The sequence below is a fragment of the Fundulus heteroclitus genome, chromosome 2, assembly GCF_011125445.2.
Source record: "Fundulus heteroclitus isolate FHET01 chromosome 2, MU-UCD_Fhet_4.1, whole genome shotgun sequence".
Lineage (NCBI taxonomy): Eukaryota > Metazoa > Chordata > Actinopteri > Cyprinodontiformes > Fundulidae > Fundulus > Fundulus heteroclitus.
Genome location: NC_046362.1, coordinates 30,285,576 through 30,312,805, shown reverse-complemented (window position 1 = coordinate 30,312,805; position 27,230 = coordinate 30,285,576). Strand labels below are relative to the sequence as shown.

Below are 27,230 nucleotides of genomic sequence, written 5' to 3'. Positions count from 1 at the left end.
TTCATCAGCATTGATTTTGGCTCTTGATCGATTTTGACTTCTTATGCAAATATGATAACTTTAGTGGTTTTTTTTAATTCATAGTAGAAATGTACTCATCAGAATTTTAATGCTCATTTCCGACCTCTGGGTTGAGATTTGGAAACCAACTCCTTGAAGAGGACAGGACATCGCCAGTGGCCTCACCAAAGCTCTGGAACAGTATCCCATTCTAAAACGATCTGCCCAGGATTATACACGGAAAAAATACACATTACTTCAACTTGTCACTCAGCTCTTGTTCAGTACAATGGACTGGTTTTAATTGATTTAATGACTTGCATACTGTTTTTGCAGGTTCATGTCTTGTTGGTTGAGGTAGATGACGCAGAAACATGACTGGAAATTTAATAATAATAAAAAAAAAAGAATGTAGGAAACACAAAGGGAAGACAAAGGAGAAAAGCAGTAACATAGAAGACTGGCAACAAGCATGGCTTACAGGAACTAAATAGGAGAATATAGCAAGTTGTGAAAAGGGTATATCAATTCCATGGAGTGTGATTAGGAGTATGAAAACCAGGTAAGTTCAATAAATGGGGCTGAGTAAATGCAATGCAACTGAATGGAGCCATGAACTGAGAAAACAGAAGGGATATTGTACATACAACAAAGAAACAGAAAAAAATATGCAAGCACAAAGAAAGAGAGAACTGAACAACTAAAAGCCAATCTGACTCAAAGTCTATTAGCAAATTCATACCAGACAAAAAAACAAAAAAAAAACAAAGACCAATGGGATCATGACAGAACCCCCACCATGAGGTTCAGAAGCCCCATGATATAACTCCATAAAAATGAAAAAAATGTAAAATGAAAAAAATAAAAATAAAAACTAAAATGAAAAATTTAGCTACCTGAAAAGGTAGCTAAAAAAAAGCTCAGGTGGGTCACCAGAAGATGTTCTGATGGGACAAGGATTCAGGGGGACTTTAGTAAAATATGTAGACATTAGATTTTTGTACATTTGCTTTTTTCTGTATTAAAGGTGCCATGACATCGCTGTATAAGCCATTTCATGTTGTTGATATTGCTGCATATGTAAATTCTCTAAAGAATTTCATAAAAAAAAACATCTGCTAGTTGTTTCGTCAGGCCAGATGTCCCTCCTCAGTAAAAGGGTTTGACGTGGTAATGATATGCGGCTCTATCAAGTTGTCTTCACTCAGACTGGCTATAGCCATATTTGGAAAAGCTCTTCATCGCAGTGACTGCAGTAGAGAGCTCGCTTTCCCGGATAGGAAAATCATGCAGCTGGCAGCTGTTTAGCCTCAGTTAGTCAACCAGACTTTTCAGCTACAAACACACCTTCCTTATATTTGACAGCATTTAGAAATTACGTAACCTTATGGGGCGGGGGAGGGCTGTTTGCTTGATGGCATGAATTACGTAGAAAGTTAACCTACGTAGAAAGAAAACCTGTTTTCTGATCTGACCGTTTTCGAGCAAAGCAACAAAGCTGACCGCCCTTGAGCAGGTCCGTTGGTTTTCTCTTTTGACATTCATACGGCCTCATCAGTGCACAACAGACCATAGTATACCCCCAAACACCGCAGAAAAATAAAATTCTATTGTCATGGCCCCTTTTAAAAGTCCTATATAGAGGCAGGGAAGCATCGTCTAAGGACAAACGTGGTTATTATGATGTAAATGTGACTTTTTTGTGACAATTTCTGCTTCAACTGGGGTAATAAAGAGAGTGTTAAGTGTTTATTGATTCTATTAGGAGGTTGAGAGAGAACAAAGAGGCAAATAAATGTTTCCTCAAGGCTCACAGCTGAACATTGAAGCAACACAAATTCATCATAAAACTTGAGTGTTTCTAACAAGGACCACCCCCCCATAGAAACGGTAGAGAGCACTCCACAAATCAAATGACCTTCAGGTACACAAACGGCACACATGTTATACAAGAGAAATGCCAAGGTGAAAATTTACCCAGCTGGTTAAGATCTTTAAGCGTAAAAAGTAAACCATGTCAGTCTCTGTGTTTTTCTTGGTTGAGTGGGCAGGATATTTTTCGGTCCCTCGTGGCATAAAAAAAAAAAAATAAAAATAAAAAAAAAAACACATCTAACCCACTCCTTTCTTCTGCTGCTGCTTCAAGCACAGCAAAACGAATACTCTAGCATGCCTAAATATGCTGCAGGTGAATCTATAGCAATCATCCTGTACAATTCCTGAAGGTCTTTGGAGCATGAATATGGACAAAAGCAATGTCAGCAGTTTTGACTCTGATTTCCATGCGCTTGTGTGTGAAGGAGAAAAAAAAGAGGAGATGTCTATTGTTCTTTATTGTTCCATTTAGTTCTTTGAGGAAGCTGAATTGTAACACCTGGTTATCTCTCAGCCCAAAGCATCATGTGGAAAAGGTTGTTCTCCAGAGATGGATTTGAACTCCTCCGGTGACTTCTTAAGTTTCTCCTTCCTATTTCATTTCATTTTATCTCCTCTCTGAATCTTCTGGATTCCCTGTGCTTCTCTACAATGCCTCCTTTCTTGCATCTTGTCTCCTTCTGTTAGCTCTCTCTTCGCCTCCTTCTACTACTCTTTTCTTATTTACTCTCCTTTTCTATCTATTGTGTCTTCTGCGTCTTCCACTTCTCCAACTATTCCTTTATCATTCTCTTTGAAAGGCCCTGCAGTCCTGTTAACTGGTACAGCACAAAGATAGTCGTGTAAACTCTAAAGTTAATTTCAATCCCTTCAACACTATGATGTAGTAAAAAGCACCCTGAGCAACCTGCGTAAAGCAGCTTCGTGAAGTGTCCAATCATCTGTAGGTGGCCACAGCTGTTCTGTATTATTCACCTCCAGAAGAGCTAAAATTTGCCTCATCTTGGAATAAAATTGCCCTTTATACTGCGTCTGACGTACCTTTGAAAGCAGCAGCCATTGCAAACCCATATGTGCAGAAAGATTGCATTGTGGTTCTTCAGCAGAGTGACAACTTCTCAGGCTGAAAGAAGCAGAGCCACACACAGCCAGAACCGACTTTGCTTAACTTCACCCTTGGTGCATTTCAGCTGCATTACATTTTATCAAGTCATCTGTGTAAAAAGTGATTTTTTCTGCAGTAGTCATGGGACGCTGGATCACCAATGGTATCCATAATTCAGCTGTAGGGTTTTATATTGCTTTGTGGTATTAAGCTGCCTCAAATTGAGTTTGGCACTGGGTATTACAATACAGGACATAAAGCATGTTTTGGGAATAATTTGATGCATTTAGGGGTCGTTCACAATTCAACATTTTTAAAACATAAATTTTTTTGTACATATATTTTTGAGTCGGTCCGCGCAAAGATGTCGGAGCCGGGCGGTGGGATGGCGGCGTTCCGGCGCGCGCTGTCGCCAACAGCAGCTATGGAAAGCGACCAAAGCAGCTTTAGGCTGCTCTCTGAATTCGCAGCACATGTGGGCTTTGTGTTTTCTCAGCATGAAGAATGTCACATGTTTCATGAGACTTGACAGCTCTGTCTATTAAGTTAGCTGCAGGAGAACAGCAAAGTGTGCTAAAGTACGGGCCGTATTTAACCGTTTATTTAAGTGCACAAAGGACCCCCCCCCCCGACCCCCACTCACCCAGCGTATGGTTTGTACGCTTGTGAAAAGGTTGAAAATTGTGAACGACCCCTAAACGTTTTCAAATTTTGACAAAGGGAAAATACTGCCATGCTAAACTACCGATGTAAATCAGCGTTTGTAGGTCTTTTGTAGGTCTTCAACAAAACTTAAATTTGTAGGATCTTAAAGATTTTGACCAATCTGATCTACTGTTAGTATCCAATATCAGTATCACACCCAATATGCCATTCATCAAGTTTTAATCTTTTATTCCTATTGCACCAACAACACTTCCTGAGAAGCTTTAGCATTCAACAAAATGTTTGAGTGGAAAAAGACAGATAGCTTCTGCTTCTGTTTATTTGTTTTAATATGGCAAATATGCTGAAGAATCATTTCTTGTTGAATAATTAATTGTGAAGTATTTTAAAAAGCTTAACAGAGCTCTCTATAATCAGTCACAGATGAGACAAAAAATAATGTTGAGAAGGTCTTTTACTTTGTTAATTACTGTGGTAATAAGATATTTAATGCCAGCACATAACTCATCTGTCATATTTAAAAGAGTGCCATGACCTCCTCCACTCGGGTGTCATTATAATTTCATAGAACAGAATGTCTCCTCATTAAAAGCTAGTCAACAACACACATAACATGTAAAAGTTAACACATGGCTCTAACCTGGACTCAGATGCAATCAGGATACAGGGCAGTAAATGCCCAGTGAAATGCCTTGTTTTAAAAATGGCTGGCTAGAAAAATAAAGGCCAGAGAGAGAGAGAGAGAAAACCCCTGATTGGAGAGACTTCCCAAGTCTCGCTGTCCCAGTAGTCTGCTGTTTGTTCATCTAAGAGGCAGCTGCTCTGCAGCAACTAAGGTTCTCCATGGCCATATTGGAGCAGAGCAGCCGCAGGGCACATAATGTCATACAGGGACACAGACAGGGAGTCAACACCCATGGGACAATCAATAAACACAGGCTACCTGAAATACGATGCACACATCTGATTGCACATACAATAGAAGTAGAAGTAAAGACACCTGCAATATTGGTTATCAAAGCTATATTAAAAAAAATGCTTACTTGGTGTTTGAAACAAAGCTTTACAGAGAGCGAACGAATGCAGTGTTGACAGTTAACAGGGTTAGAATTAGCTTCAGCCATTTCATTTAATCAGGACATTAATTAAAATTTATCTTTACATATTTTGGAGTTAGTCCAGAAATTTCACTGGTGGTGCCCTATGGGATTCAAATATATGCCCTGGATCCAGGGTTTGATGTGGCATGTCTAACTGGTGCACACATTTTCTTGTGGGGAGAAAAACTGGTGCCATTTCTTATGTTCTTGACAGTTTTTTGGGGAAAGATGAATGCACTATACCTAGACTGAGTGTCCCCAAGAGGTTAGATAAGTATTGACTGAATAATTCAAAAGAAGGGACCAGCTTAAGAACAACTGGTAAAGATTTAGCCACTTCAAGCATGCTAAATGCCGAGGTGAGTGAATCCTAATTAGTGCAGAGTGTCTGAAGAGCATAACCCAAAAAAAAAAAAAAAAAAAAATCTGGTAATTATTATTATTATTGGGGGATTTAAGTCACACTTAAGTACATTTGGTAGCAGTGGACTATGTGTGTTATACATTATGTGGCATCTGAATTATGATGCTAAATCTGTCAATAAATCCAAGAAATGTGCAGCATTTTGGCATTGCTAAGGATCATGTTACTATCCTTCACCATAGTAAGAGTTATGTAAAAAGGCTAGAGTGTTAAACTCATGTGCATTCACACACTACAGTCAGTGTGATGGAGGCGTTATACAAAAAAGTAGTGGGTGTTTCCCTGCTCTGGCAGGGAAGTAGTCAATATTCCAGCATTTTAAATGAAATTAAATCAAAGCCTTCATACAAAATTAACAGTGAGCTGGATCCCTATAACATTACTATACTGTCTGCATTATATACCAATAAAGAAACTCTACACTGCTATCACTAGTCATTAAATCTTTGAAAGAGGTTTAAACCACCGAAATTGTATGATACAGAAATGTATGGCTTTTAAATGGGGACTTTTTAAATCATATATTTTCCCTGAAACCAATTTTGCCTTGCAGAGTAACACAGTGGCTAGTGCCTACTTCCAGTGGTCATATTGTGAAAGGCATGTTGCACCCTGGAAAGGTCACCAATCCACCACAGACACACAGGACAGTCAGGTGTTTGAACCGTGAGAGGAAGTCCGGAGAAACTCGCATGAACAGGAGGAGCTAATTTTAAAGATAAACAGACTAGGCTGGGATTCAAACCCAAATCCTTATTACTGCAAGATAATAGTCCTGAGCCTTTCCATTGAACAAATCAATACCAAATGTAAATGTATTTCTATGCGGTAAAAATATTTAACATTTAACTTCCGAATAAAAAAATGCAACTTTAAAAAGTAGCACAAACCATCATGAAAACTTTTCCTTTACATTTTCTAACAGGCAACAGACATTAGAAGCTTGAACTATTTTCCCTTCTGGTGATTCGAACTAATTGGCATCCTTACTTTAGCAAGTTAGCAAGGTTGCTTCTAAGTAATTAAAAGGGAGCTTGCATTTATGAGGTATCTCTTAACTGCTTTTAAACAGAAAAAAATAAGCCATTCCCATGAATTACAAATGCACTGGAATGCAGTAACCGAACAGCATCTTTCTGCAAGATATAAAAAAATATTTCAGATCTTGGGTAAAGATTCAGATCAATGAAATAGTCTAACTAGTCTGAGCTGTGACATGACCTGCACTGTAAAAAAAGCTGTCACGATAGTTTGACCCTCAGCGGCAGATATGTTTTCACAAAAATATACATAACTGTCTTCCTTTAAATTTATTTGAATGTGTCATCCTGTCCTTCAGCCGGTAACCATTCTCAGCCCTCTCCGGCGGAATCTGATTTGATCCTCTATAAAAATGTAAGAGGCGCAGTGAAAGATGGCTGTGTGGGATATCCTTCACGCAAAAGACATTCAATATTAAGCACTTCTTTGAAAGCTGATGGTGCACGGTGGCTGCTTCAGGCATCAAATGGCAGAGAATGGCGGTGGGTGGAAAACTCATTTCAGATAATCTTTTTGAAGCAAAAGGCAAGTGTCTCCTCTCAGGAAAAAACGCCTGCTGAGTTTGTGGCTCATAGTGCAGGGCTCTGCATCTTACAGCTGTTTGGTTTGGGGGAGATTATCCCACACAGGCGGTAGTGGAGAGCCTCAGTGGGACAGAGTAGGTTGAGAAGCTCAGGTGCTTCTTCAGATAACTCTCTGAATATTAAGAAAATCAATGTCATTTAAATCTAGGTCAGGGCCAAGAGATTAGTTTGTATGTTTACAACCATTCTAAGTGCTAAAGAGCTTCCTGGATCACCTACACATTTACCACTGCAGCACCTCCCCATTTATAGCACTTTAGGCTTTTCAGTCATGCTGACATAATATGCGCTGGCTTTTTAGTCCAATCTCCTTCCTCCTCTTATCCATATTAAACTGTTTAGGGGGTCATTTTATTTCCTTGACAACTCTAGTCATCCCAAAAAAGAAAATAAGGGATCTTAATCCTGCATTATGAAGCAGGACAGCAAGGGGACAAAATGCACTGCTCAAAAACCTACTAATCTGAAATGTCAAGGCAGCAACTCAAAATGGTTTACACTAGTTTTTGTGGCCTCCAAATGCTTTAACGCCTGCCTCACCAACGTCAGGGCATGCTCCTTATGAGATGACGAATGGTAAACCTGGGGTCTCTCCTCCCAAAACCTGACCAGGCCGTCACTAAGCTCCTGGACAGTCTGAGGTGCAACCCGGTGGCATCAGATGGAACTAAACATGATGCCTCAGAGATGTTCTATAGGATTTAGGTTAGGGCAGTGCAATTCCTTCACCCTCCAGAAACTGCCTGCATATGCTTGCAAAATGAGGCTGGGAATTATCAAGCAGAAGAAACTCAGGACAAGTTGCACCAGAAAAGGGTCTAAGGATTTCATCCCGATAACTAATGTCAGTCAGGAAGACGTTATTCATTCTATACAGGGCTGTGCAACCCTCCATGGATATGCCTCCCAACACCAGCATTGACCCACCACAAAACGATTACCCTGAACAATTTTGGAGGCAGTATAATGTTCAGCTTTTCCAGAACCTTTCACGCCGGTTATGACCTCAGAGTGAAGCTGCTGTCATCTGTGAAAAGAACAGGGCACCAATGCTGAACCTCCTTATTCCACATGTTTTCTGGCGAATGCCAGTCGAGGTCCGCGGTGCCAGGAAGTGAGCATAGGGCCTAGTAGAGGACCTCGGCCCCTTGGGCCACCCTTATAAAGTCTGTTTATAATGGTTGGTCAGAGACATTCAGATCTGTGGCCTGCTGGAGGTCACTTTGACGGGCTTTAGCACTACTCATTGGACAACGGAGTAGACACTAGTCCTACTGACGGCTTATGGACCTCCTATGGCCCAGTCCAGCTCAAGAGTAACTGCCTGTCTCCTCAAATCTCCTCCATGCTCTTGAGACTGTACTGGGAGACACAGCAAACCTTCTGACAATGGCACATATTGGTGTCCATCTTGATGGAGGTGGACTGCCTGCGTAACCTCTGTAGCAGCAGTCTCAAACTCCTATCCTCAAAACTGTCCTGCAACTTTTATCTGCTTCAACACACCGGACTCCAACATGAGCTCATTTGCAGGGCTCTGCAGAGCTTGACGGCAAGCTAGTGAGGTAATTTAACTATTTGATTCAGGTGTGTAGGGCAAGGGACAAATCTAGAAGTTGCAGAATGCCGGGCCACGGGGATTTGAGTTTGAGACAACTGCTCTGTAGTGTTCAGGTATCATTTCATACTACCAGTTAGCGACACTGACCCTGGTCAAATAAAAACTACTGACAGGCAGTCAAATAGAAATAAGAAGGGGAAAAAAATGACTATGACCTCCACCTGCAAAACCATTCCTATTTTTTGGGGTTGTCTCACTGTTGTTCATTTCATTAACACCAGAACAGCTGCTGCACTATAACTGCAATAACTTGTGCAATAACTAATGTGGAGCTACTATTTAATACCCTGTGCAATAATCCTGTTAAATAAGTGACCTCCGCTGTTATAGTTATCTCACTACCTCACTGTTGTCCCTTACCTGGTACCAATTGAATGTACAAAATCAAATTCATATGTCTATAAGTCACCTTCAATGTACATAAGTCATCTTAAATGTAGGAGCCATTTGTTTATTTTAGTTACTTGACAACATACTTTCTTAATTTCTATATATCTTATTTCTATGCCAGTTTGTTTCCATGTTTCCATCTATAGGTGAAGACGGGAACTGCGCCTTTAAAAGGCTGTGATGCAGGACAGCAGCTGTGTCTGATACAAGCTGAGACAGTCATTGACCGTGATTGGCACTGCAAACTTGGACTGATCTTTTGTTATACTCAAGTTTAATTTGTTACAATAAACCATCAAAGGACACACAATAATCATCTCCCGGATTTAATTTCACGCGTCAGACCACAGTATTGGACACCCAAGGTGGGAAAGGTTGTTAAGGAAAACAAACAAAGAAACAAAGAAATGGTAAAAACAAACAAATTGAAACAACAACTTTACCACTACATTAGTCAATGACTATGCTTGATGTATGGAAACGACAAAGAGATGATTGGATTGCGTGGATGCCGAAAGATGGAATTGTTTGAATGAGGCCGCCACGCCAACTGGAAACAAAGGAATACACCTTGAAGGAGGTACGTGCCACATTAAATTCTTTGGACTATACAAGTGAACCTGGATTGAAATGGATTTAAGTTGGAAAGAAATTATTTCAGAAATTATTAAAGAAACGAAAGTTTAATTTTGGATGAGCGTGGAGCTTAAGTTTTGCTTGAAAGAACAAGAATGTTGAAAGAAACGCTGCTGGACGAATAATTGATTTTGTTTTTAAATACTAAAGGAGGAAAGTATTTACTTTGTTTGGAAAGTTTCTAACAAACTGTTTTGTGTTGAGAAATGGATGACTCCGACAGAGAGGAAGCTCCAGGCCCGTCTGCAGAGCCAAGAGAGGTTGCAGCAAATCTCCGTGCCTCGAGGTCTGGTAAAATGTCGCATCTAACGCGACGGATGAATATTGTGAACAGGCTTATGCAAAACAATGAACATGTGGAAGAGATTAAAGGCAATATGCTTAAGTATAATGATATGTTGAAAGAATTCAAAGCCATAAATGTATCGTATCAAGAAATGTTAGATGAAGAAGATAAAATCCTTGATACAAAAACGTGGTTGGAGCCTCATATGGAGCAAATCAACGCGTTCCTTGCCAATGTGGAAACATGGCTCGCAAATATCGGACATTTGAAGCAAGACGGTGTCTCATTCGAACTGCCTTCGTCTGATGCATCACCAAATATGCAAACAAATATTGAAGAAGACGACAAGCGCTCTGTTTGCTCCTCTGTGAGGAGCAATGCCTCAAGCGCATCTTTACGCATAAGGGCAGAGGCCGAGCGCGCCGCACTGATTGCAAAAGCAGCAGCTTTAAAAGATAAGCACGCATTAGAACACGAACAAGAACAACTTGAAAAGAAACGTGCTGAACTTAGAAAGAGAAGAGAAACGCTAGACGTCCTTACTGATATAGCAGCAACAACTGCGAAAATCAATTATTTGAAAAACGCTGAGAATGTAGAAGTTATGGACCCACTGAGCACATCACAAGATGCCATGAACGCATACTTTAATGCAGCGCATAATTCACCTGTTCAGGCAGAGGAAAATCAGCCTGTTGTGAGACCCAAAGAACCTGTTGGGAGACCACTCTCGCAATTGTTAAATATTGAGAGCTTACAACAAGAAAATACTCAGAGAATGTTTACGTTGCCGACTCAGATTCCCACACATACAAGTCCCAATAATTTCTCAACGAACACAAGTCAACAGTCTGCAATTTTAACAACTGTTCTTGAAAAGCAGAATCAATTAACAGACATAATGGTTAAACAACAAAGACTCTCTACACTGCCAAAAATCAATCTGATTGTTTTTGATGGAGACATTCTTCAGTATCAGTCATTCATGCAAACGTTTGAACATGTTATTGAAAGGAAGAGCAAAGATGACCAAGACAGATTTCACTTTTTAATGCAGTACACAAAGGGTCAAGCGCATGATCTTGTGAAGAGTTGTCAGCACATGGCGGCAAGTAGAGGCTACCTCAAAGCAAAGCAACTGCTGAAAGAGACCTTTGGTAATGAGTATAGACTTTCTTGTGCATATATGGAAAAGGCTCTAAATTGGCCTGTAATCAAATCGGAAGATCCCAAGTCATTGAAAGAATACGCTTTGTTTCTCAGAACATGTTGTAATGCTATGGAAGATCTACACTACATGGATGAATTGAACACTGTGACTAACTTAAGAAATGTTATGCTGAAACTCCCATTCAGGTTGAGAGCAAAATGGCGTGCAGAAGCACACGAGCTGCAGACCATGGGTAGGATTAAAATGCTTGATTTAGTCACTTTCATTGAAAGACAATCCAGCATATTGTCAGACCCAATCTATGGCAACATCCAGGATGCAAGCTCTGTCCGTGGAAAACCCAAGGTAACACCGAAACCAAAATCTAAAGGAACATTTGCCACAAATGTAAATGTGAGTCCACAAGAACACAGAAATGCATATCTTTCGTGTATGTTTTGTAATGGAGCTCATGAATTGGAAGCATGTTTGCATTTCAAATCAAAACTGCATAAAGAAAAAATTGCATTCCTTAAACAAAATGGAGTATGTTTTGGATGTTTGAAAAAGGTTGGACATTTGAGTAAAGATTGCCCAAAGCGGCTTAACTGTTCAATTTGTAAAAATAATCATCCCAGTATGCTACACATTAATGCAGAGCGATCTGTTCCAGCTCCTGTTAACAGCGCACAGGTGTCACTCAGAGCTGGAGAACACGCCGGGGCCGGTGACCGGGACAATGGTGCAGACTGCTTGCTGTCTATTGTTCCTGTGAAAGTGAAACACGCTAAAGGAAGCAAAATTATACAAACATACGCCTTTCTTGATCCAGGAAGTTCGGCTACATTTTGCACAACTAACCTTATGAACAAATTAAATCTTTCAGGAAGGAAAACCAACATACTGCTCCGTACCATGTCGCAAGAGAAGGCCACATCTGCAAACATCATTACAGGCCTGGAGGTGAGCGCCATTGATTCCAGGGAGTTCATCAACTTACCTGAGGTGTACACCCAGAGCAACATGCCAGTGAGCACCAACAGCATACCCAGTGAAGTTGAACTCAGAGCTTTCACCTACTTGAAAGAGGTAAAGATTCCCAGAATCAAAGCGAATGTGGAGTTGTTGATTGGCAGCAATGCTCCAAAGGCGCTTGAACCATGGGAAGTTATTAACAGCGAAGATAATGGACCATACGCTGTGAGAACAGTTCTTGGATGGGTCATAAACGGACCAATGCAAAGACCAAGGTATGATGGTAATACAGTTGTCTCTGCAAATAGAATCTCAGTTGCAAGCCTAGAAGAATTGTTGATGCAACAATACAAGCATGACTTTTATGAGAGCCAAGAGGAAAGGCTTGAAATGTCTTTTGAGGACAAGATGTTTATGACTAAAGCAGAACAATCTGTTAAATTACTCAATGGACATTATGTTTTAGACTTACCTTTTCGAAACAAAGGCATTGTTATGCCACACAACTACCAAGTGGCAGAACAGCGGCTTGCTTCTTTGAAAAAGAAATTTTTAAAGAACAGTCAATTCAGAGCTGAATACACTGATTTTCTCTCTGAAGTTATTAGTAATGAACATGCTGAACTTGTGCCTGAAAATGAAATTGAAAGAACTGATGGAAGACTTTGGTACATTCCACATCATGGGGTGTACCACCCTAAGAAGGGAACACTTAGAGTTGTTTTTGACTGTGGTGCAACGTACTGTGGAACCTCTTTGAACTCAGAACTCTTGCCAGGTCCAGATCTGACAAGCTCTCTCCTAGGAGTTCTCTTGAGATTCAGACAAGAGCACGTCGCAGTGATGGCAGACATTCAGAAGATGTTTCACCAAGTCCGAGTCACTAAATCTGACATAGACTTTTTGCGGTTCTTATGGTGGCCAAATGGGGACATCAGTAAGCCAGCTCTTCAATTTCGGATGTTGGTGCATCTTTTTGGAGCTGCCTCTTCGCCAAGCTGTGCGAACTTTGCACTCAAGCAAGCAGCCAAAGACAACAGTGATTTATACCATCCAGACATTGTTAAAACTGTGCAATGCAATTTCTATGTGGATGATCTCTTGAAATCTGTCTCAACAGAACAACAAGCCATTGAATTGGTCAAGCAGGTCTCTTCACTGTGTGAGAAAGGAGGATTCCACCTGACCAAGTGGCAGAGCAACAGCAAAGCAGTAATCGCAAGCGTTCGAAAGCAGGATAGAGCACGTGCCATTGGAGAGCTTGAGTTGGACAGAGACAAACTGCCTCTTGAAAGAGCGCTTGGACTGCTGTGGAGTGTTGAGGAGGATGTCTTTAAATTCAACATCATTGTGAAAGATAGACCACACACACGCAGAAACATCCTCTCCACAGTAAGCTCAATTTACGACCCATTAGGTTTTTTGAGCCCTCTCATCCTTCCAGCAAAGCTACTTTTGCAAGAGTTATGCAAGTCTAAATGTGAGTGGGATGACAGAGTACCTCAATCAGCTTCGGATAGCTGGCAGAAATGGCTGAGCAGTCTTGAGGTTCTGAAGGACTTCAATGTGTCCAGATGTTTGAAACCACCTGACCTTAAGTCACCTCTGCATTTTGAAATCCATCACTTCTCAGATGCTTGTGACCATGGCTATGGCACAGTAAGCTTCCTAAGAATGACCACCACCAACAAGATCCATGTCGTGTTTATGCTTGGTAAAGCACGAGTTGCTCCACTAAAGCAAATGACCATTCCACGCATGGAGCTCACTGCTGCAGTGCTAGCAGCAAAAGTGGACAAAATGCTGAAAAAAGAAATTGAATATCCACTCAGTGCAACCACATTCTGGACAGACAGTCAATCCGTATTGAAATACATTGCAAATGACACCACAAGATTTCACACTTTTGTTGCAAACAGAATTTCCTTTATTAGAAACCACACAGAAACAACACAGTGGAAGTACATACCGACCAAACTGAACCCGGCTGACATGGCGTCAAGAGGAGTGAGTGCAAGCACATTGGTGAAGTGCAAGCAATGGTTACAGGGACCAGAGTTTCTGTGGAGATTGGAGGAGGAATGGCCTCAAAACCCCATGGAGACCCTCTCACTTGCTCAAGATGACCCAGAGGTGAAAAGGAGCACCACTGTGTTCAGTGTTGTTGTGAAGGAGGACCAAACGGACAATCCAACAAACCAGCTACTAGAGCACTTTTCAGACTGGCACAAACTAAAAAGAGCAGTAGCATGGCACTTGAAATTCAAAGAAACTCTTTTGCAAAAGGTGAGAAACAAAAAAATTAGCTTGGACATGACTATTAACATAGACCAACCCACAACTTTGAATTTGGTTAATCTGGGCAAAGCAGAGGAAAGCATCGTTCAGTTTTGTCAAATTCAAGGCTTTGCAAGGGAAATTAAAATGTTGAAGGAAGGGAAGGCTGTAAGCAAACATAGCAGCATCTGCAAGTTAGATCCCATTTTGGAAAATGGAATGTTGTGTGTTGGAGGCAGGCTGAACAGGTCAGCAATGCCCATTGAACAGAAGAGACCCGTGATTCTTCCCAAAAACCATCATGTGGCAACACTGCTGATTCGACACATCCACCAGCAGCTTGGCCATAGTGGAAGAAATCATGTCCTCTCTAAACTGCGTGAAAAATATTGGATTGTGAATGCCAACTCCACGACTAGAAAGGTCTTGACCAAGTGTGTTGTGTGCAGACGCTGGAGAGGCAAATTGGGAGAGCAAAAGATGGCAGATCTGCCAAAAGAAAGACTGACACCTGACCTGCCACCTTTCACAAATACTGGAGTTGACTACTTCGGACCCTTTGAGATAAAGAAGGGACGAAGATCCCTGAAAAGGTATGGTGTGATATTTACATGCATGTCAAGTAGGGCCGTCCATCTTGAAATGGCTCGCTCCATGGACACGGACTCCTGCATCAATGCCTTACGGCGATTTGTATGCAGACGAGGCCAGGTAGCCCACATAAGGTCGGACAACGGCACTAATCTGGTTGGGGCAAAAAATGAACTTCAAAGAGCAATAACTGAATGGAATATACACAAAATCCAGAGTGTGATGCTGCAGAGAGGAGTGGAATGGAGTTTCAACCCACCAGCAGCGTCCCATCACGGAGGTGTTTGGGAGAGACTCATTCGCATGGTGCGACAAGTTCTTTATTCCATTTTGAAGCAACAACTACTTGATGATGAAAGCCTTGAAACACTTTTATGCGAAGTTGAGTCAATCCTAAACAGCCGTCCGATAACAACTGTGAAGGAGGATGGGCAGGATGTTGAAGCACTAACGCCCAATCACATTCTTTTGTTGAACACCCAACCTGTGCTACCACCAGGACTCTTCAGCAAATCCGACCAATACACAAGAAGACGCTGGAGACAAGTGCAATATCTAGCAGACTTGTTTTGGAAAAGATGGACCCAGGAATATCTCCCAATGCTGCAAGAGAGACAGAAGTGGTTCAGAGTGAAGAGGGGGTTCCAAAGAGGAGATGTAGTGCTTATAGTGGACAACACTGCACCTCGAGGTTCCTGGCCCCTTGGAAGAGTCACTGAAGTTCGAGCTGATTCTAAAGGTCTGGCTAGAAGCTTGACCATTAGAACCAAGACTGGTTTCCTAGAGAGGCCAATCACCAAGGTCTGCTTGCTTCTTGAGGGTTCAGAAGACCCAGATCCAACTGAAAGAACTCTAAGATGAGTACAATGTTTATTCTCTTTATTTGTTATGTTTGTTATAGATTAGGCTCCTTTCTTATTATTTTTTAATGGTAATTGGTACTTCAGGTCCCAATTAGGGGCCGGTGTGTAGGAGCCATTTGTTTATTTTAGTTACTTGACAACATACTTTCTTAATTTCTATATATCTTATTTCTATGCCAGTTTGTTTCCATGTTTCCATCTATAGGTGAAGACGGGAACTGCGCCTTTAAAAGGCTGTGATGCAGGACAGCAGCTGTGTCTGATACAAGCTGAGACAGTCATTGACCGTGATTGGCACTGCAAACTTGGACTGATCTTTTGTTATACTCAAGTTTAATTTGTTACAATAAACCATCAAAGGACACACAATAATCATCTCCCGGATTTAATTTCACGCGTCAGACCACAGTATTGGACACCCAAGGTGGGAAAGGTTGTTAAGGAAAACAAACAAAGAAACAAAGAAATGGTAAAAACAAACAAATTGAAACAACAACTTTACCACTACATTAAATGTCTGCTTTTTTTTCCCCTCGATCCACTGTATATATGTGGACACACTGTATATACCTCATGTACCTTTTCCTCCTTTTGGCACCTTCTTTTGATTATTGAGCCGATGTGACATGTGAATTTCTCCACTGTGAAATCATTAAAGTGTATCTTGTCTTAAAATCATTAACAACCCCCTCTACTACTTAACTGACCAGATCAATATACCAGCCGTTTAACTTGACTTGATATTGTACTCTTATTAAAAAGTTTTCCTTTAATTCTTTGAGCAGTGCACCTTGAAGGAACTTGCATAGAAACTTATTTTCTCACCAGCCAAAAAAAAAAAAAACGTTTGTGAAATCAGTCAAAAAAGCCAGAAATCCTTAATGGCACTTTTTACATTAGCTTCAGTCTCAAATCTCTGAAAATTCTTCAAAATTTGATTTAGGGCTTTGAAAGACATCACATTGCTCTCTTAGATCCGTAGAGATGCAAAATAGGTCATGGACAGTTAAGAGTTATATTTTATCACAAAGGGCCTAACTAAAATAATCTAAAAGAAATGAACAGTTCTGAGTAAATGAATAAATAGATATTTTATAATCCCACGAGGGGAATTTTGACTCTGTGTTTAACCCATCCTTCTTTAGGGAGCAATATGCTACTGACACTGAGTGGCACACGGGGAGCAATCTGTGATCGAGGGTCTTGCTCAGAACAGGTTTTCCATTAGGTAGTGGCACGTGGTACCAGCTCCTTTTTTAGCATCTACTTGGCCAAGGTTCGAAGTGAACCGGATCGAGCTGGAAATACAACTTTGGAAGACAGTTAGTCACTGACTGATTAGAGGGTAGCGACACAAGAGCTACTCAGTAACAGGAATCAAACCTGCCATTTTTTTTAAACTCCCAAGAGCAACCGTGCTTATACCAAGCTTTATGGAACGTTGGTGGAAAAACTAAGCCTTTTATTTTTATTTCATTTTTTTTTTTAAGTTGAATGCAGTGATCTTTTAGATAATAATCCCTTAAGGTACTTTTTACAAAGGAATGTGAAAATTACTGTGAAGAATTGTTAGTGCTGAATGGGTCTAATCTTCCTTAGAATTGACATCAAGATTTGAAAATGCAGAGCACCATATTTGGTGAAGAAAAGGTAGGTAAAAGAATAAAGAAGGCTGGAAAGAACAAAGAACAAAGCAGCAACGACAGGGAAGAGGGAAGGCCACAATAAAGGAAAGAAAGAAAATGACGGACAGAGGAAGAAGACATGGAAGCACATAAGACAGAAATAAACTAAAGATAATTAAGTCATGATCTGGCCTGTCTTTATTTTGCTTTACATCCTCTGCATGCTGTCAATGGGGATCATTGACCACTAACCTTGCCTTGTCTGGTATTCGTGCATTCACAAACACACCAGAATCCATCTTGTCCCGCTCCCGCCTCAACCGTTCGAGAAGCAACCCAGCAGGACTCAGCCAATCACATTGCTGTATTATGGTCTAAGCTGTGATGAAAGCAAGAGCTGCTGAGCCCACAGCCGAACCAAAATAAACACGGCAGACGACGCACGCATAGCTGTTGCCATCACATCTGTTTTCCTGATTTCCCTTTTAAAAGAAGAAGAACAGCAAGAAACACTTTCTGCATTTTTGGATGGCATAGATGTTTGTGCCAAACTTTGATTTGGTGTCGCTTCGCCCATTCGGCTTGGAAAGTTCTGCTGAATGTCCCTCCTTTCCCCGAACAGATTCGATGGGAGCAGGCCCAGATTTCTGATATGTAGAACTAAACCGAGAATGCAACCCATTATCAATCTGGCTTGCCAGGATAATTCACCGTACCTGCCAGGCTATCTCTCCACACTATAGCAGTCAAGCCCACCTCACACACACACGTTTCCTGCCTTTCATAAGCCCGCTGCAGTCAGACAGCACCACATTATTGAAAGCCACAGCCAGTAGATGTCCAGCATTCTCTTTATGTCTGACTTCCTTGTTTTGATCCCAACAATGCTCTCTGGATTTGCCTGCCTTGCCTTAACGTTGTCGGACTCCTGTGCTGCTTCCGATTTCTGGACCACGACCACAATTCCCTCTCACAACTCAGAAACTCTGTTTATCCAATGGATGTTCCTGCTGAGCTCACACTCCTTCTTCATAACCCAACCCTGCCTCCCAGACCCAAGTCTAGCCTCAGCCCATCTGAACTTCACTAATTCAAGACGACAAGCCAGCACCCTGTTCCCACAAGCCACTACCTCCTCTGACAACTTCTAAGCTGCATCACTACTGACTGGTCTATATGTCAGAGAAAGGTGCTGCTACACAGAACCACAAGCCCGGTTAATATTCTGTTATGGTTAGTGGCTTTTTTTTTTTTTTTTTATTTAGGGGAGGTCTTTTAACTCTTTGACTCTGCTTCAGCCACTAACTTGATCTCTTCCCCAAGCAGCTGTTCCAATTCGTGCAGCCAGTGGTGTCCTGCCTCCCACCAGTCACTTTTGGTAAATAAACTTATTTTAATGTACTCCTGGTCTGTTTCTCAAAGCTCTTTACACCAGAGCCACATTTAAGCATTTGGACTCACAAATCCACATATTCACACCCGATACGCAAACTGGTCAGAAACCTGGGGTTAGTTCCCGTGCCCTGGTGCATGCCGACATGTAGCAGGAGGAAGCTTGAGCTGAAACATCTTTCAGATTGCAAGACACTACTCAGTGAGTCACAGTCTCCCCATATCAAGTTCTACAGGTATAAACCACCAGCTTTATCGCTATAAGATGTTATATTGATTTGTTTGGAGGACGATATAGCAAAGTCGATTACAATTTCCGATTGATGCCATCGATATGATGCAATATCATCTGCCCATCTAACGATATTATTGTGTATATCATCTCCCAAAAAATATAAAATAATAATAACAGATCATCTGTTCACTTTAGCCTCATGCCGTATGACTATCAAAATAAAGGTGCATCGTAAAAACTACGATATGATCTATATTTTCATTTTGCATCGATGTAATTGGATCGTTAGTCATTTAATCGATATATTGATGTGGATTGATGTATTGTTACACCGCTATCAAGTTCCACACTTTTCCAGATTGTGTAAGAACCCTGACCACAGGAGCGGGGCCCCTTATTGTCACTGAATTCATATATTTACACCTTTTAATCTTTTATTAAATGGTGTCACACCAATAGACATATCACTTCACTTGGGATTCCCAAGTGAAGTGATATGACTATTGTGATATGGTAATACCTTGTGTGGAATATTTTATATATATATATATATATATATATATATATATATATATATATATATATATATATATATATAAAAAATGTGTGTATTCTGGAGCATGTAACAAAGAAATTTCCCCCAGGGATCATTAAAGTATGTCTGAATCTGAAATATTTCTTCTGTATATACTTAGGTTAGATGCAATTCGTAAAACCCCTTCAATCTCATTATTCTGTTCTCTGACTAGTTAGATCCTTTTTGTAATACAACAGTAAGGTGCTGACACAGAAGAACCTCAGGGCAGATTGTGTCTATGCAACTTGTTACAGTGTTAGTAGCAGCTGACTAAGCACCAGCCATCAAAATGATTCAAGAGTTTCTCCCTTGACCTCATCGGTAACCTTGTTCAGTTCACCATGTGAATTGTCTGTGTTGCGCTACAGGCTATAGGCTGTATATCTCCCTGCTGTCAACAGGACCTTATCCAGAGAACATCACATTACATAAAGCAAAGCTGATGGATGCAGGGGACAAAACAGATGCGAGTGAAGCGAAAAATATTTGTTGACCAATTAATATCAAGACAAGACAAGGCACCGTAGGTTCATTAGGGGCTGCTTTTGGACTGGCATACAGGAAGCAGAGGGCAGCGACGAATCAATAAAGACTCTTTTACTCCTGCACAGGAACAAAACAGAAAAAGAAGTTGTGTCGAAACTCAATTTTCGCTGACCCTGAGGCCGATTGAAGAGCAGACACCCTGATGTTGGCTGGCAGGCTCTGAGTGACAGAAACAAATTATGTCCAGTGAAGTCGTTCAGCTTTCCTCTGGCACCAATCACGATTATGAAAAAAAAAAAAAAAAAAACACTTTAAAATATGAACTCAACTCCAGAAGTTTTTTTTTTTTTTTTTTTCCAACCACAGACACCATCCTCCCAGTTCAATGTTTCCAGAACAACCATGAAGAGGCAATCTGTCGACAATATCCAGGAAGGATGCCTAAACCATCTCAGCAGATATTCTCAAACATTAAAATGTTGCATGTCAACTCTAAGATCCCTTCAAATGTGAGCTGTATGTAAGATTATTTTGCTAATTTTGAGCCAGTTGCTGTTAGATGTGACCACATCATTGAAATGCAGAAAAAAATAAACTAAGCCTGCAGTGGGTTTGATGAGCAAAAGTAAACAAAACAAACAGATTGTGACATTTCAGTAACCTCTAACATGGATACCTAAAAGGTTTAACAAAGATATGGAGCTTAAAAAAAGCAAAACAAGAACTGAGGGCACAGTTTTTAATTTATTCTGCCTTTAATTTAATCAACTTAAATACAATTAATTCATTTTGAAACGTTCATTACAATTTTCAATAGCACAAAGAAGATTCTAGAATGTCTTAACTTGGCAGGGCCAAGACCTACTATCATTCTGTGTGACAACGTAGCCAGAAGTTTTAACTTTCCCAACATTATAAATTGTTTGACAGCACTCTTTGTTTTGAGGAAGATCAAGAATGGATAAAAAAAGCACCACAAATCAGTGAAAAATTTGAGAATTTTAGATATTGGCCATTTGAGACTAAATCATTTGTCATTTAAAGAGTTGTAAAATAATCTTTAGTGTTGAGCTTGAGTCTGTTATTTCTGGTCAAGTCCAGCAGGACTTTTTAAATCCCAGTGTGCGATGTAGGAGAGTGGTTCGGCCGCTGTTAAGGGTAGAGTTCTGAGAACCCGATATTCAAGCCAGACAACAGAATTACGTTTAAAGAGTTTATGGAAAAGACGAGTAGTGGCTGTGACGAGGTAAGCAGGCAGACAGAACCAGACTTGAACAGATGCTGCAGGTTGAACCAGACACAAATGGGAACTCACCAGAAACTGTGAGGTGATGCGGACTTGACCTGAAGTTGAAAATAGTTCCCAGCTCAGCGCTGGTAATGATTACGCTGGTGAGCCCGATAATCAGCCGGACACTTAGTTACGTCTAAAAGGTTTATTGTGAGGATGAATAATGGTAGGTGAGGCAGGCAAGCTGAGCCAGACTTGAACAGATGGGTTATGGCAGACGACGCAGGCAGGCAGGGATGAGCAGGAGACCAGAAGATGCAGGTAGTGACAGAGCAGAACCGGACCTTCTCTTCACGAGGTCCACTGTAAAGAGAGAGCGCCACTCCTGTGCTGCTCGAAGCAGTGGGAAACGAGGAAGATGAGACCGGGGGGGCTTGGCTTTATAGTTTCTGTTGGCACCCTGCTGCGTGAGTCTGCAGCTTCTTATAGCCTCAGAGACAGTCTGATCTTATGTCTACCATTTCTTGTAGCTTTAGCCTGGCAGTCTCATATTTCCTCTGGCTAAACCCCAACAAAAGTGTCCAAAATATGCACACTTCTGCAAGGGTCTTTCCTAAAGGATAAAATCAATGTATGCATGAGGTGCCCTTTTCCGTATCTTGCTTTAATTGTTTCATAAAGGAAGGTTTATCTGTGCCACACATTTAAGCAACAAGACAATTCAAAGTACTTTACATGATGAAAACACGAGAAAAGCAAATACATAAAAAGTACACTGCAGTGGCATAATTAAAGAAAGTGAAGTTGGACTACAGATTTAAAAAAATAATATTTCAGTTATAAGTGTAAATAGAACATAGACAACTCTAAATAAATGGCTTTTTTTCCCTTGATTTAAAAGAACTCAGGGTTTCAGCCTTTTTGCAGTTTTCTAAAAGTTTGTTTTAGATTAGTGGAGCCTGAAAACTGAATGCTGCTTCTACATGTGTGGTTCTGACTTTGGGAAAGCATATTAAACTTGAACCAGTAGACCTGTGCGGTCTCTTTATGCATAACAATAATAAATGGTGCAGGTTTTGTGCATTGCTTGTTTAGAGTCTAACGTCCACTTGCATGTCAGATGCATCCCACAAATGACTACTAGCCCTCCCCACAGTGCGTGCTTGTTTGTTCACTCGTGTGTGAATTGACAGGGTGGGTACTGACCGCCATAAGCACAGCCTCTTCTTTAATGAAGCAGCGTGTTTGCCACTTGCCCTTGGTCATCAAAGAGTTCAGAAGCCTGTTTTGCATTTCCAACCAAATTACCTGCAGTATACAAAGCGGATATGGACTACTAAAGAGAAAACCGCTGAAAAAGCAGGACGGATTTGATGTGCTTTTCTGCCGAAGAAGTTCAATGAGGTTTTTTTTTTTAATTATGACCAGACCTGCACGTAATCATAATGTGTATATTGAGACAGAATTTATTCCAGAGCGAAAGCCAATAATGGAAACACCACTTTAATGTGCAAGCATACGTTGCTGGCTTTACATCCAAGAAAACCCAGGCAATGAGGAAGCACTACTACATTAAGTCAGGTTTAGATGGGAAATGCTTTGAGTAGGTCTGCCAATGCTCTCACCAGATTTTAATAAACATTTCGTCTCTTGGGATGGAAATGGTCAGCCGTTGCAATCCAATTTGTGTTCTCTTTGTAAAGTATGGTAGCTTTAATAAAGAAAATGTTGTCACACTTGTTTTCCCAAAGCATTCTAATTTACCAGCTCTCAGCATCCTTGTTTATTGAAATACTCTTTATTATAGTTTGTGGTGGAAGGACCCAAACACAGTGACACAGGAGGCGGCAGATTGTGAAGTCAAAATATGACTTTAATTACTAAAGTAAAGGCACAGAAAATCCAAAGTATAAAGTCATTAGTACAGCAAAAGGTATTACAACTTAGCAAGAAAAACAACAAAACAAAAACAAATATACACCAAATAGTCAGAATACTATTATGACCACCAGTCTAATATTTTTTTTGCCAATTTTTGCTAAACAGCCCCTTGAAGCAGGGCTATGAAATCTAGCACCAAGTCTTTAAACAGCAGATCCTTCATGTCCTTTAGGTAAAGAACACACACACACCTGTCCATCCAATGCCAACGTAAAATGCATCTAGCACACTTAAAAACAGCAAGAGCTTACCAAAGAGCTTCACAGTTACACCAACAACCATAAAACAGCTAATTGAATAAAAGCTGTATTATGCATAAATAAAACACAAACAAATCAAGATTTCTAAAAACCACTAAGCATCTCATGATCAGTCAATCAGCCAGGGAAAAGAGAAGAGTTTTTAAAAGACATTAAAACAATTCTATGTTCTGAGCGGTGCAAAAACGTAGAAACAGGGTTTTTCACAGTCTCGGAGACGCCACAGCAAATGCTTGATCACATCTGCGTTTTAACTTTGATGCCGGAACATCAAGAAGGAAACTGGCTGGTTGACCAGAGTGCTCACTGCACTGTGTGGATGTTGATGAGATCGCAAAGATAAAATGGGGCTAGACCATTTAAAACTTTAAAAGTAAGCAGTAACATTTTAAACTCAATACAACAATGGATAGAAGACCAATGAAAAGAGATTAAAACTGGCTAAAAGACGATCTGCAGCTTTCTAAACCACTCGCAAATGCTCCAGGCATGACTTCAGCTAAAAACCACCAATCAGGCCCGAAATCTGGGAGTAGTGATGGACTCAGACCTGGACCTCCAAAAGCATCTAAAGACAGTTACAAGGTCAGCTTTCTATCACCTGAAGAACATTTCTAGGATTAAAAGACTGATGTCTCAGCAGGATCTGGAAAAACTAATCCATGCGTTTATTTTTAGTCGAATTGATTACTGCAACGGTGTTTCACAGGTCTGCCTAAAAAGTGGGTTAGACAGCTGCAGCTGATCCAGAACGCTGCTGCCCGCGTCCTCACTAAGACTAAGAAAGTAGAGCACATCACCCCAGTTCTAAAGTCCTTACACTGGCTCCCTATATCTCAGAGAATAGACTTTAAAATACTTCTGTTAGTCTATAAATCCCTGAATGGCTTAGCACCTAAATACATTACAGACTTGTTATCGGTGTATCAACCATCCAGACCATTAAGGTCTTCTGGCTCCAGCTTACTCTGCAGAACCAGAACCAGAACTAAACAAGGAGAAGCAGCATTTAGTTCCTATGCTCCACTTATCTGGAACAAACATCCAGAAAATTGTAAAGGTGCGGAAAGCCTGCGTTCCTTTAAATCAAGATTAAAAACACATTTGTTTAGGATTGCCTTCAACTGTTCTAGTTAACTGAATCACCACTTCTTTGTTCTAATTTCTATCTACATTTTATTCCTACTTGCTTTTATTCTGTTTTAATTTGCTATATTTTAATCATGTAAAGCACTTTGCATTGTCCCTGTACCGAATTGTGCTATATAAATAAATTTGCCTTGCCTTGCCTTGGTCTAGCCCGACATATAAAGAGTTACAAGACAACAGAAGAGAAGTGATAAAAGCATGAAGTAACCTTTTCGAGATCCCTAAAAGAGCGATAGGACTTTGCTTTAGCAATCAGTTGTAGTTGAAAAAGCTTGACTTGAAAAAGCATTTAAGCGTTTGTCCAACTTAGTAGAACTCTCCAAAAAAAAAAAAAAAAACTTCTAAATTTCTCACTGCACCCGGTTAAAGAACCAACAGGGGAGACTAGATTTACCAAAGCAGATTATCTCAGTTTTCTTTTTGTTAAGTTTAAGAAAATGTAACCACATCTAGATATTCAGATCATCCAGCCCTGTCCACCTTCTTTCATTGCTCTGTGGTTTGGTTCTGCAGCTGCATAAGCAACAAATTGTGATGCATTGCATGTTCTTACATCTTTATCTCAGAGGCAGCCTCAGCCTCTTCAGTAATTTCAGCTGCAGTAAATCATCCAGTTGATTGGGCAACAAGGGCCAGCTTTCACACCCCTTGTTCATCAATGAGCCTTGGACACCCATGATCCTGTCACCAGCTCACCACAGTTCCTACCTTGAATTACTTCTAACCCTGACCACCACAGACTGGAAATAACCTCACAAGGAGCTGCAGTTCTGACCCAGCCATCTAGCCATCGGAATTTTACCATCGTCAACGTTGCTCAACGTCTTGTCTTCACACAACAACAGCTGAAGTTTAGAAATCTCGCTTGGAACTGGGAATTTTACTTCTATTTCCAGCAACGCTTATAAAAAAGGTCAGAAATACCAGACTGCATGACAACTACTGTTCATTAAAACTACATTTTACAACAACATAGACTGGTGTCATTTGAAGGGTTATAAAGACAAAAACGGTGTTTTGTGTTTATAAATTACTTTAATGCATTCAATATAGAATGTCAGAATACTACAGAAGTAGGATTAAATATTTACTAACTGATGTATTGACATGGCTTTAAAGTGGTCGTCTAGCATTAGAAAAAAAGATTTTTGTTGGATATTTGTTTGACAACAAGGGCAGATCTAGCACCTAGTCTGATTTAAAAACTTGAGAGGCTTACATACAATATTGATTCCTAAGCATAATATCCGACAGTTTAATTTGCACATTATTACCATTTTAAAAATCTCAAACAGGTCAAAGCACAGGTGCTACAAATATGGATGAATTTATGATTTACTTTTAAATCCAAAGAAACACACAGGTATGTTTTCCCCCTAAATTAACGAAGTGATTAAATCAACTCTCAAGTTCAAGGATTTTCATATGTGATGTTGTTGTAATAAACTAAGATTGGTTCTTAAAACACCCGTAGTTTTGTAATTATTTGCCAGTTAAATTTGTCAGAATGACAATACAAAAATGATACTAAATCCTGGCTGCATGGTGAGCAAGAAGCTTCTGTTCCAACGTGCTGAGCAGGTGTGATCAACCAGGTGAGAAAGACCAACGTGGACGTTGACGGTTTGTGACACAATCTGATGAAAGTTAATTTGTTGGTGTTAAATGAAGTCAGGAAGGCAAATTAAAATTTTCCAGTCACAGAAAATCTGCCCCTGAATTCAACTGACTAAAACTGCATTTGACATAATGTGAGCTAAAAGTGCGGTAAAAGATTCATGAATTTTTTATGTTTCTCTTGACATGTAAGGGATTATTTTATTTTTTTACCTGTATAATTGATGAAAATGATTCCTGTGCAGAAGAACATGATAAAAACAGACACCAGGTCATACATTTTTGTCTCCAGCTTTTTGATAAAAATAGCATTAACATGTTTATGATTTTGTTAAACCATTTTCCCTTGATGCACGCCTTCAATGATTTTAATGGCATTTGACAAAATCTGAGGCTAACAACTGGTTTTCAAAAAACACTTAACTCCCTGTTCTCAAGGGGGCTACAGTTTGGTTACAGCCTTTTAGCGCTGATGTAAACAGATTTATTTGTAAAGCCCAAAGGTTAGGCTTTTACCCAAATGCAGTCAGGGGTAAAAGTCTGTTGATAATTGTCCAGTTCATACAGCAAACTGGTGGCAATCAGAGTAAACGATACCATTCAACAGCAAAGTCAAGCAACTATAGCAACTAATTCAAAACAAAACATTGAATATAAACATTTCTCTTTTCCAATTCCTCCTTTTTATGTTATGAATATATACATATATTTGGATGAAAGGCGAAATCACAAGAAATTTGCAATATTTTCTTAATTAACGAAATGTTACACAATCTACGGACTCGGCTCCAAATCTAAACTAAATCTTTAATGTTGGGTTCCTGGAGTTTGATCTTTTTTATGAGTTTCCGTTTGAAGCGCTCCGATTCTCCCTCTTATTCAGTATGTTGAGTATGTTTTTAGGATTTGTAATTGTAATATTCAGTTTGATGTTAACTATAAAGTTCTGCTGTAATACAAAATGTATACATTTTTGACCGTCAGATCAGCAAGATGGAGTAGAGCTGAAATTTTCTGTGAACTGAAAGGGATCCACGATTAGTTGTAACAAGTTACTTTATTTGAGAAAGATCTATTTTAGATGTAAAAACACTACAGTAAAAACAGTGTAAGATGATTTTGTAAACTTAAAT

At 40.1% G+C, this 27,230-nt stretch overlaps 2 protein-coding genes across 14 annotated transcripts in view; one reads left to right on the top strand and one right to left on the bottom strand.

The window, feature by feature from the left end:
* The window catches only part of galnt18a (UDP-N-acetyl-alpha-D-galactosamine:polypeptide N-acetylgalactosaminyltransferase 18a), a 205,796-nt gene that overhangs the window by 163,715 nt on the left and 14,851 nt on the right, over nt 1-27,230 (bottom strand). The window lies entirely within an intron of this gene.
* Nucleotides 8,856-15,956, top strand: LOC118556656 (spindle pole body component 110-like). Of its 12 annotated transcripts, XM_036124737.1 has the most exons (4): nt 8,856-11,244; nt 11,552-11,620; nt 11,765-11,841; nt 12,974-15,956. In XM_036124737.1, exons 1-4 carry the CDS (start codon nt 9,649-9,651, stop codon nt 12,987-12,989), a joined length of 1,758 nt encoding a protein of 585 aa, XP_035980630.1. In that variant the 5' UTR covers nt 8,856-9,648; the 3' UTR covers nt 12,990-15,956. The 12 variants fall into 12 exon arrangements, with proteins under 12 accessions (XP_035980630.1, XP_035980632.1, XP_035980587.1 ...); XM_036124739.1 differs by having other exon boundaries at nt 8,856-11,292; nt 11,552-11,671; nt 11,765-15,956; XM_036124694.1 differs by having other exon boundaries at nt 8,856-9,386; nt 9,647-15,956.

What these genes read in the sequence shown, in the direction of transcription:
- LOC118556656 (XM_036124694.1), top strand. Translation starts at nt 9,649, where the DNA reads ATGGATGACTCCGACAGAGAGGAAGCTCCAGGCCCGTCTGCAGAGCCA.